General features: G+C 46.8%; 1 protein-coding gene across 1 annotated transcript in view; it reads left to right on the forward strand.

The window, feature by feature from the left end:
• The window catches only part of LOC306928722 (calmodulin-binding transcription activator 1-like), a gene marked incomplete at both ends in the record, with an annotated part of 178,994 nt that extends 172,303 nt beyond the window's left edge, over positions 1-6,691 (forward strand). Inside the window, 3 exons of the mRNA XM_079508992.1 lie at positions 3,716-3,787; positions 6,050-6,139; positions 6,628-6,691. Coding sequence (XP_079365118.1) covers positions 3,716-3,787; positions 6,050-6,139; positions 6,628-6,691 — 226 coding nt within the window. The remainder of the gene's footprint in view (positions 1-3,715; positions 3,788-6,049; positions 6,140-6,627) is intronic.
• Positions 6,692-12,426: the final 5,735 nt, after the last annotated feature.

Consider the following 12,426-nt stretch of genomic DNA (forward strand, 5'->3'; position numbering starts at 1 on the left):
CAGCAGTCTAACCTCTGTCTCTCCTCTCGTCTCCTACAGCAGTCTAACCTCTGTCTCTCCTCTCGTCTCCTACAGCAGTCTAACCTCTGTCTCTCCTCTCGTCTCCTACAGCAGTCTAACCTCTGTCTCTCCTCTCGTCTCCTACAGCAGTCTAACCTCTGTCTCTCCTCCCGTCTCCTACAGCAGTCTAACCTCTGTCTCTCCTCTCGTCTCCCACAGCAGTCTAACCTCTGTCTCTCCTCCCGTCTCCTACAGCAGTCTAACCTCTGTCTCTCCTCCTGTCTCCACAGCAGTCTAACCTCTGTCTCTCCTCTCGTCTCCTACAGCAGTCTAACCTCTGTCTCTCCTCTCGTCTCCCACAGCAGTCTAACCTCTGTCTCTCCTCTCGTCTCCTACAGCAGTCTAACCTCTGTCTCTCCTCTCGTCTCCTACAGCAGTCTAACCTCTGTCTCTCCTCTCGTCTCCACAGCAGTCTAACCTCTGTCTCTCCTCTCGTCTCCTACAGCAGTCTAACCTCTGTCTCTCCTCTCGTCTCCCACAGCAGTCTAACCTCTGTCTCTCCTCTCGTCTCCCACAGCAGTCTAACCTCTGTCTCTCCTCTCGTCTCCACAGCAGTCTAACCTCTGTCTCTCCTCCCGTCTCCTACAGCAGTCTAACCTCTGTCTCTCCTCCCGTCTCCTACAGCAGTCTAACCTCTGTCTCTCCTCCCGTCTCCTACAGCAGTCTAACCTCTGTCTCTCCTCCCGTCTCCTACAGCAGTCTAACCTCTGTCTCTCCTCTCGTCTCCCACAGCAGTCTAACCTCTGTCTCTCCTCTCGTCTCCCACAGCAGTCTAACCTCTGTCTCTCCTCTCGTCTCCACAGCAGTCTAACCTCTGTCTCTCCTCTCCACAGCAGTCTAACCTCTGTCTCTCCTCTCGTCTCCCACAGCAGTCTAACCTCTGTCTCTCCTCTCGTCTCCCACAGCAGTCTAACCTCTGTCTCTCCTCTCGTCTCCACAGCAGTCTAACCTCTGTCTCTCCTCTCGTCTCCCACAGCAGTCTAACCTCTGTCTCTCCTCTCGTCTCCTACAGCAGTCTAACCTCTGTCTCTCCTCTCGTCTCCCACAGCAGTCTAACCTCTGTCTCTCCTCTCGTCTCCCACAGCAGTCTAACCTCTGTCTCTCCTCTCGTCTCCTACAGCAGTCTAACCTCTGTCTCTCCTCTCGTCTCCTACAGCAGTCTAACCTCTGTCTCTCCTCCTGTCTCCTACAGCAGTCTAACCTCTGTCTCTCCTCCTGTCTCCTACAGCAGTCTAACCTCTGTCTCTCCTCTCGTCTCCACAGCAGTCTAACCTCTGTCTCTCCTCTCGTCTCCTACAGCAGTCTAACCTCTGTCTCTCCTCTCGTCTCCTACAGCAGTCTAACCTCTGTCTCTCCTCTCGTCTCCTACAGCAGTCTAACCTCTGTCTCTCCTCTCGTCTCCTACAGCAGTCTAACCTCTGTCTCTCCTCTCGTCTCCTACAGCAGTCTAACCTCTGTCTCTCCTCTCGTCTCCTACAGCAGTCTAACCTCTGTCTCTCCTCCCGTCTCCTACAGCAGTCTAACCTCTGTCTCTCCTCTCGTCTCCCACAGCAGTCTAACCTCTGTCTCTCCTCCCGTCTCCTACAGCAGTCTAACCTCTGTCTCTCCTCCTGTCTCCACAGCAGTCTAACCTCTGTCTCTCCTCTCGTCTCCTACAGCAGTCTAACCTCTGTCTCTCCTCTCGTCTCCCACAGCAGTCTAACCTCTGTCTCTCCTCTCGTCTCCTACAGCAGTCTAACCTCTGTCTCTCCTCTCGTCTCCTACAGCAGTCTAACCTCTGTCTCTCCTCTCGTCTCCACAGCAGTCTAACCTCTGTCTCTCCTCTCGTCTCCTACAGCAGTCTAACCTCTGTCTCTCCTCTCGTCTCCCACAGCAGTCTAACCTCTGTCTCTCCTCTCGTCTCCCACAGCAGTCTAACCTCTGTCTCTCCTCTCGTCTCCACAGCAGTCTAACCTCTGTCTCTCCTCCCGTCTCCTACAGCAGTCTAACCTCTGTCTCTCCTCCCGTCTCCTACAGCAGTCTAACCTCTGTCTCTCCTCCCGTCTCCTACAGCAGTCTAACCTCTGTCTCTCCTCCCGTCTCCTACAGCAGTCTAACCTCTGTCTCTCCTCTCGTCTCCCACAGCAGTCTAACCTCTGTCTCTCCTCTCGTCTCCCACAGCAGTCTAACCTCTGTCTCTCCTCTCGTCTCCACAGCAGTCTAACCTCTGTCTCTCCTCTCCACAGCAGTCTAACCTCTGTCTCTCCTCTCGTCTCCCACAGCAGTCTAACCTCTGTCTCTCCTCTCGTCTCCCACAGCAGTCTAACCTCTGTCTCTCCTCTCGTCTCCACAGCAGTCTAACCTCTGTCTCTCCTCTCGTCTCCCACAGCAGTCTAACCTCTGTCTCTCCTCTCGTCTCCTACAGCAGTCTAACCTCTGTCTCTCCTCTCGTCTCCTACAGCAGTCTAACCTCTGTCTCTCCTCTCGTCTCCCACAGCAGTCTAACCTCTGTCTCTCCTCCCGTCTCCACAGCAGTCTAACCTCTGTCTCTCCTCTCGTCTCCACAGCAGTCTAACCTCTGTCTCTCCTCTCGTCTCCACAGCAGTCTAACCTCTGTCTCTCCTCCCGTCTCCACAGCAGTCTAACCTCTGTCTCTCCTCTCGTCTCCACAGCAGTCTAACCTCTGTCTCTCCTCTCGTCTCCACAGCAGTCTAACCTCTGTCTCTCCTCCCGTCTCCACAGCAGTCTAACCTCTGTCTCTCCTCTCGTCTCCACAGCAGTCTAACCTCTGTCTCTCCTCTCGTCTCCCACAGCAGTCTAACCTCTGTCTCTCCTCTCGTCTCCTACAGCAGTCTAACCTCTGTCTCTCCTCTCGTCTCCCACAGCAGTCTAACCTCTGTCTCTCCTCTCGTCTCCTACAGCAGTCTAACCTCTGTCTCTCCTCTCGTCTCCTACAGCAGTCTAACCTCTGTCTCTCCTCCCGTCTCCCACAGCAGTCTAACCTCTGTCTCTCCTCTCGTCTCCTACAGCAGTCTAACCTCTGTCTCTCCTCTCGTCTCCTACAGCAGTCTAACCTCTGTCTCTCCTCTCGTCTCCCACAGCAGTCTAACCTCTGTCTCTCCTCTCGTCTCCTACAGCAGTCTAACCTCTGTCTCTCCTCTCGTCTCCACAGCAGTCTAACCTCTGTCTCTCCTCTCGTCTCCCACAGCAGTCTAACCTCTGTCTCTCCTCTCGTCTCCAGTCTAACCTCTGTCTCTCCTCTCGTCTCCTACAGCAGTCTAACCTCTGTCTCTCCTCTCGTCTCCTACAGCAGTCTAACCTCTGTCTCTCCTCTCGTCTCCCACAGCAGTCTAACCTCTGTCTCTCCTCTCGTCTCCACAGCAGTCTAACCTCTGTCTCTCCTCTCGTCTCCCACAGCAGTCTAACCTCTGTCTCTCCTCTCGTCTCCCACAGCAGTCTAACCTCTGTCTCTCCTCTCGTCTCCCACAGCAGTCTAACCTCTGTCTCTCCTCTCGTCTCCACAGCAGTCTAACCTCTGTCTCTCCTCTCGTCTCCCACAGCAGTCTAACCTCTGTCTCTCCTCTCGTCTCCCACAGCAGTCTAACCTCTGTCCCCCCCCCCCCCCCCCCCCCCCCCACAGCAGTCTAACCTCTGTCTGTCCTCTCGTCTCCCACAGCAGTCTTCTCACTAAGAAACAGAACCAGGCCGCTCGCAAGATCCTGAGGTTCCTGCTGCGATGCCGCCACAGGTAGGCATGCACACACACACACACACACACACACACACACACACACACACACACACACACACACACACACACACACACACACACTCCGCCCACTACAAGTCAGTGTGCTAATAGTTGGTGTTGTTTTGCTGTTCCCGTGAAGCCCCTTGATGGACCATAGACCTCTGAAACGGGTGAGTCTCTCTCTCTCTCTCCCTCTCTCTCTCGCTCTCTCTCTCTCTCTCTCTCTCTCTCTGTCTCTCTCTCTGCATGTCAGCTGAAGCAGAGGGAGCCTGTCACAATTATTACATCATTGACCTAATAATCACAATTATTTGAGATAATCATGTTCTGAGTGACATCACAGAAGGACATCTCTGTCTTGCTTGGCCTGCCAGTTCTATTGCTACTTTGTTTTGTTTTTTGCCTTGATTGCTGGGGAAGAAAAACAGGATAGTGTGCGTGCGTGCGTGGGTGCGTGCGTGCGTGCGTGCGTGCGTGCGTGCGTGGCATGAGTATAGCATCCCTGCTTGTTGCCCAGAAACCTAATAATAGCACTTTGTAGATAAAGCAATCCAATCCAGTCCACTTTTATTTATATAATGCACTTTTTTTTTACGGTTACCACAAAGTGCTGCACAATAACAGATAAGAATAGATGCACTAAAGCACGAGGACACCAAACAACAACCCAATGAATAAGAACAGTTTTTTAAAAAAAAGAAAAATATCACAAATAGAGCACCTCAGTTGAGGCTCTGTTTCAGTGGCGTGCACAGACATTTAGAGGGGCAGGTGCTCAAGTGAAAAAAGGGGTCAAGTGAAAAAGGGCACCTTGTGCAGCGCGTGGAACCGGCCGGTTGCCTTAATAGTGTGAGATTTATAGATTTTGGTGCTTAAATAATACATTAGAAGCTTTTTATCAAGAATTGATCAATGTCACCATGGTCGACTAGTTTAAATCCACTAGTCGACCTTGTTGGTACTAGTTGACTAAAAAAAGTTATTTTTTTTCCCCCCGATTTTGTAGGCCTCAAGATCAAGTAGAATATAGTTAGTCGCCTATGTACACAGTTTTTAAATGTACAAATATGTATTTCCAAAAAAAAGAAAAATATTTTTTCCCCTTTTTTTTAGGTAGTTAGTCAACTAGTAAACTAGGCAACTAGTCAACTAGTAAAAATGACTAGAAGTGAATGCCCTACTGTACAGTGTACACTGTAAAGAAAAATAATAATAAAAAATAAAAAGACACTATCTGTGCACGCCACTGCACTGTTTCCTTCCAAGGACGCCCAGGTCAACATGCATTATTGCCACTAGACTCACCCCCACTGTGTGTCCTTGTGCAATGTGCATCATGCATGTGTGTGTGGGTTGGGGGTAGTTATTAAGTACCTATTAAGAATTGTTATAGAGCGTCGCAGTCCTGTCCCCTTTCATGACGACGCCAGGCCCAGGAAATAATTCCTAATGCATTTTCCTCATAGACATTTCAAAAAGTATTTAATTAAAGACCTTTTAAGCGTCGTACGAAGCCAACTCGATTCGGGACAAATCATGACAACAAACACAATATTTTGGACCAAACAAATATTTTACAAAGAAGAAAAACAACAAAAAAAAGTGTTGTAACCTGCCGTTTTCTTCTTCTTTCTAAGTCTTTGTTCGGCCCAAAAAAATTGTTTATTGTCATGATTTGTCACAACTCGAGTTGGCTTTGTACGACGCTTAAAAGGTCTTTAAATAAATACTTTTTGAAAAGTCTATGAGGAAAAATGAACGGGGAATCAATTCCTGGGCCCTGGTAGGGGGCGGGACTGCCACGCTCTATTCAGAAACAGACACACACACACACACACACACACACACACACACACACACATGCACACACACACACAGACACACACACACACAGACACACACACACACACACAGACAGACAGACAGACAGACAGACAGACAGACAGACAGACAGACAGACAGACAGACAGACACACAGACACACACACACACACACACACACACACACACACACACAGACAGACAGACAGACAGACAGACAGACAGACAGACAGACAGACAGACAGACAGACAGACAGACAGACAGACAGACAGACAGACAGACAGACAGACAGACAGACAGACAGACACACACACAGACAGACAGACAGACAGACAGACAGACAGACAGACAGACAGACAGACAGACAGACAGACAGACAGACAGACATACAGACAGACAGTCTGATGTGTGACTGTGTTGGTTTCTCATCCACGCAGGGCCAGCGAGCAGAGAAAGGACAGGGGTCCTGAGAGACCTGCACCCCCCCCTGGCCCCCTGACCCCCCACCACAGCCCCCTCCTCAGCCTGTGAGCAAAGCTACACCCCTCCCTCCTCCCCCCACCTCCTCTCTCCCTTCTCTCTCTTTCTCTCCCCTCCTATACTTGATTTGTGCTCCGTCACGCGACAAAAATAGCGAAAATAGCTGATCTACAAGCTCTCAACGCGTCGCGCTGCGACGCGTTGAGAGCTTGTAGATCAGCTATTTTCGGGGGGCTCAACCCTGCACTCTTTATAGCTACTGGAGATGCGGTCGGTGTAACGACATGGGTTTATAAACAAATTTGTTCAACACAAAATACTGTGTTCAAGTTCAGGAGACTCAAGCAATTCTCCTGATTCCTGAATGCTGCCTTCCGGCATGCAGGCATGGAAAGGAGACGAGGGCATTAGCATTTCTTCCACCATGTAGTAAACGCTGCATTCGTGGTCTGGAAAGGGCAGTTGTTCTACAGACGGGTAAAAGGGCAGGGGGCTGAAGCTCCCTTTGATGTCTATGTGTGCGCGTCCCCGGTAGTGCCTGTCGCCCCATTGGCTCCTCAGCCAAGCACATGACCAAATGTCTGAACCTGCGGTTCTGAGTAGGATTACTGTTGTTGCAACAACACTTCATCAGGGTAAAACTAGAAATATGCAATTCTGGAAAAAGTGCAAAGTGGTGGTTGCTTCGATCGTTAGCTAATATACTACTCCCACTACTTTTGCTAGCCAATTACAATGTTACGTCACCCCCTGTGATCATGTGTATGAGAAATGATGATGGGATTTATCACCGACAATGATGAGATGATGAGATGAGATATACTTTATTGTCCCACGAGGGGAAATTTGTCTTGGGAAAAAGTGCAGTAGTACATGATGCTTTTCAAAACAGACAGACAACACACAATAGACAATACACAATAGACAATACACAATAGACAATACACAATAGACAATACACAATAGACAATACACAATAGACAATACACAATAGACAATACACAATAGACAATACACAATAGACAACACACAATAGACAACACACAATAGACAACACACAATAGACAATACACAATAGACAATACACAATAGACAATACACAATAGACAATACACAATAGACAATACACAATAGACAATACACAATAGACAATACACAATAGCAGCAATGTACAAGTACAGTATCACAAGAGTATCACAAGAACGGTGCAAAATTGCAATCAGAGGAGGTACATAAATATAAAGTACTAGAGTATTCACAGTTTACAGCATCACAGGTATAAGTATATATAAGTATATATCAGATATAGGAAGAGCCGACATCGAAGGATCAAAATCGGACAAGCTCACAAACGCGTCGCGTTTAGATCGACTATATTTGTTCTGTGACACCTCGTCGTAAAGCCTCGATCGGGAACTGCAGGCGTTTTGTTTTCAAAAGAAAGAAGGAAAAGAAACGTGGGCAACAACAAAGCCAGGAAATCTGGCCTATAGGAGTGAACCTTGTATTTCGCTAACCAATAACAGAGAGGGGGCGTGGCTCCAAATGCGGTGACGTCAATATCCACTGTGTTCTACCGGGGAAGGGGGAGGGGAGGAGGAGGAGGAGGGGGGGGGGCGGGCGCACAGATCGGTGAACCAATAGGATCCACCGGCTGTTTTCACCGGCAAATTCGTACTCCCTGGTATGATGATGATGATGTCATGATGATGATGTCATGATGATGATGTCATGATGATGATGTCACGCACATACCCTCTATAGTTGTCGTAGGACGGAGCATAAAATAATTATTACCCCCCCCCCCCCCTTTCTCTCTCTCTCTTACTCTCTCTCTCTCTCTCACACACACACACACACACACACACACACACACACACACACACACACACACACACACACACACACACACACACACACACACATCTCCCCTCTTCTTCCAAGAGGAACGAACTCTTCCCGGACAGACAGACTGAGGACATGGGGTCCACCACGGCAGCTCAGACAGACAGACGGACAGACAGACAGACAGACAGACAGACGGACAGACGTATGGACATATGGACGTATGGACGTATGGACGGACGGACAGACAGACAGACAGACAGACAGACAGACAGACAGACTGACAGACAGACAGACAGACAGACAGACAGACATGATGGGGGGAGACCATCCCATTCACCCCATGGCATCTTTGCACTCTTCATGGGCGAGCGAGCGTTGTGTGTGTCGAGGAAAAGAAAGCGAGTCGACGGCGGCGGGCGACGTGAGCGGGAAAAAGAAAAACAACAACATCCCGGCCCGGCCCGGCCCGGCCGACCGACCGACCGACCGACGAGATCCAACCACGTTGTGCGTGAATGAACGACTCGGCTCAGAATGAAGGTCGCCTGCAGGGGGCGCTGCAGAACCCACAGTGTGAAAATCATGCCCCCCCCCCCCCCCCCCCCCCCATGCTGTGTTTTGTATGTATAAAACAGTGGCCCAATGCGAGAAGAAGAAGAAGAAGAAGAAGAGAAACATAAACCAAATATCACTTTCCATGTTGCATTTTTTGCATGCAAGGTTTCTTGGCTTGCTCCTCCTCTCCTCTCTGCCACGGCCGGCCGGACGGCCTCGGGCCTCGACCGACCGGACCGGCCCTCCGCGGGCCTCTAACCCGGGCCCGATCGCTTCGTCGCGTGTGCTTGGTGGGGGAAAAGCTGTCCACACACACACACACACCACTCCGCGTACTCTTAAACGACTATAAAACGACGCGCCTGCTTCAACTCAAGTCATGACGACTCGCAGGCACTCAGCGATCCTGTTAATCAAGTCACACCCAATCAAATAAAAGAAGAAGAAATTAAAAAAAAAAAAAAAAAAAAAACAGGGGGGAAAAGGAACCACACTTGAATGTAAGACGGACAATATTATCCGACGATAACGGTGTTGGGGGGGGGGGGGGGGGGTTGCGAGGGGGCAGGGGCGGGGGGGGGGGGGGCAGAATAACGATGTCTTAATTTGTTACATGGACTTTGTACGGAAGTCCTTCTCAACAACAAGAGGCGTTTCTTTTTTTGGTTTCGCCGGCCCCGATGTGGTGTGTCCGTCTCCGTGTTTGTTGAACTCAAATGCATGTGTTTATGAGCTTACGATGGATGAAAGCTCCTGATGCATGCTTGCCAAAACTGCTTTCGTGTCGTTTCTTCTTTTTCGTAAAAAAAGATTTCTGTACGTGTTAAGAATATGTGTCTTCACTTACGTCCTCATCATCTGATATCCTTGCCCCTGTGTAATGTGAAACCGTGTAAAAGGAAAAATGACTTCCTTTTTTTATTATTATTATTATTAGTACTAATGTTATTTATGTATTTATTTGTTTGTTTGTTTATTTATTTATTTATTTCGGGTGCTTTTTTTATCGCATTTTACTATTTATTTACGGGTCAAAAGTGATGCTGTTCGATTGGCTCGAGGACTCGATTGACTCGGCTGTTTTAACTCGAGACTGCTTTGGTTTTTATCCCCACCCCATTGTGTGTGGTAAATTAATTATGTGACATGTTCTTAATGGTTAAACTCTCTCGTCTCTCTCTTGTTAGTTTGTTCGTTGCGTAAAAGAAGAAAAACCTCTAAAAAAATCCCAACCTGGGGTTTTCTTTTTGGAGGAGAGTTGTCACATATTATACCATTGCCTTGACTTCTTCCTGACTCCGAGAGGTCTCTATGCTTGCTCTGTACAGGACGACGAGTCCTATAAATACTGGCCCATATACCGGGCGGCGCGGTCCCCATACTATAGCCCAATACCGGGGCGACCAAATCCATATTTTGGACTATTGCATATTCCTGTATATAAACTGACGAGGTATGAGGGGATATGAGGACCCTGAATCTTTTTTCATAAGAGGACTGTATTTAAGATTATAAAATTATTTTACTCCCATAAATGAGAACTTAAAAAGGACAGAGTTACTTACCCTGGGTATATACACGACTACAGGATGGAGCTGTGATTTGCTTTGTAAATATATGTAGATAGTACAGAAAAACGGAGTCGTTTGTGCATGAGAATTAAAGACAAAGAAACAGCAAAAAGAGAACATGTTTAGTGGCTAATGGACTGTGAGAGGATTTTAAACTACTTCACTTTAAGAGTATCCAATATAAGTGTTACTGAAATGAACATTTTGTTTAAAAAGCATGCAATTGAAAAATCTAATGTTAGAAATATTAAGTGGGAAAATACAAAAAGTTATCCGAAAAACAATTATTCCTTTTCAAAAACAAAAAAAACATTTACACTTTGTGCTTTTTGTTTCTTCTTGGCTAGCAAAAATTAAACCCTTTTGCCGGTGGTGCCAATTACTACTATGAATGCTATTTTTGCCTATACCGATGATATGTTATGTTGGGGGAAAAACCCATAACCGCTGAGAAGATAAACCGTGCATTAATAAGGATCACATGCGGCAACACAGACAATGTTTTACCCGCTATATACGATTTCGTAATAGTTCATCAGATGTATGCCTGCTAAAGAGGAGTTTGTACAAGATATAGGCTTGTTTAAAGAGATGATGATTAATGATGATGATGATGATGATGATGATGATGATGATGATGATGATGATGATGATGATGAAGAGGATAGTGGGCGGCGGGCGGCGCTACATCACTTTTTAACCACATTAACTCCTGGCTGGCATCCCTAATTTGGGCAAAAACTTTTCAAAGATTTTCATAAAAATTGCTAATAAAAAAAAAAGTAAAACAGCTCAAAATCGCCTATTATCTACAAAGCTTGTACATCGAGCAAATCTTTTTTCTACAAGCGCCACATGTATACGACCACGACGATGAAGACGTGTACAGTATGGTGTACAGTATGGCCTAACTAAGAGGTTAATGTGGTTGTTTTGCTTCAGCGACAGTGACTTTATTCCGGAAAAACATCATCTTTCAGACCCGATCTATAAAAAGCTGAGGGGAATTATTAAACCTCAGCCAAAGCTTTTTCCATTTTGAAAAACAAGAATGTCTTTTCTTCTTCCCCCACTACTTTTTACATAATACCGTATTATAATTCTCCTCCAGTCTCCTCACGACGTCACTGCCATTACGTATGATCTGTATAACTGTATAATTCTAGACAAAGCTCTGTTTAGAAAGTGCCTGCTCACTAAAACGAAAAACAAACAGAAAAAGTGCAAGCTTAAAAATATCAGGAACCTGCATCTACTATTATGTTCCTGGAAGGGTTTTTAAGAGGTCCCTGTTTATTTTCCTAAATTGTGTGTTGAAGACGACTATGCGCAAGGACAGTGTTAAAAACTTCAAGTCTAATTTACAAAAACTGTAATTTGTAGGTTGAATGAATGGATGCTTATGGCCTGATGATGCTACGTGTTGCTTTAGAAACAGGACAGTAATTACAGTCAATCACGTGTTGCCCCCCCCCCCCCCCCCGTTTACATATCTTAGCAGTATTAGTGAAACAAAATGAACACAAATAAAACCATAGAATTTACTAGGGCTGCCCCGGCCTCGACTAATAAAGCAATTCTCAGTCGGCTAACAGTCATGGGAATTTTCAGCAAATCGAGGAGTTGATTTAATCAACGAATGTGTGAAATTGCTTGAAATCTCTGCATACAGTCATGCAGCAGAACAGAGACCGGCCGTTTGAGAGCTGAGAGCTGAACATTCTAATCTAATGTTCAACAGAGTTCACAGATTTCACATGTGACTACTGGCTGTTGAAAGTTTGACTTTACAAGACATTTCGCTCATAATTTTTCAAGACATTCGTGACAAGGATAAACCTCATTGAAAACAATGGATTATTCCCACAGCCCTAGAATGGTCTATGGTCTATATACGATAGCCAACTGTCACATGGTCTATGGTCTATGGTCTATATACGATAGCCAACTGTCACATGGTCTATGGTCATGGTCTATGGTCTATATACGATAGCCAACTGTCACAAGAGTCTACTCAAGAGTTCCAATGTCTTTGTAGAAAGAAGGTATGGTTTTTTGTTCCGCATGGACTTTGTTACTTCATGTCTTGTTACTTCATGTTCTTCCAACATTTAACATAAAGCATTTCCTAACAATTCCTTAAAGAAATATATATCCTGTCATACCCCTCCCCCCCTTCTCTTTCATTCATCCAGGGTCTCTATCATAGTCCCACATACACACAGACACACAGTTATCGCTCCGTGAATCGTTACACACTCACACACACACACACACACACACACACACACACACACACACACACACACACACACACAGTGACGTGCCACACTCCCTCTGTCTGTCCTTAATGTCTTTGG

Source organism: Electrona antarctica (genome assembly GCF_951216825.1).
Source record: "Electrona antarctica genome assembly, chromosome: 8".
In the NCBI taxonomy this organism is placed as follows: Eukaryota; Metazoa; Chordata; class Actinopteri; order Myctophiformes; family Myctophidae; genus Electrona; species Electrona antarctica.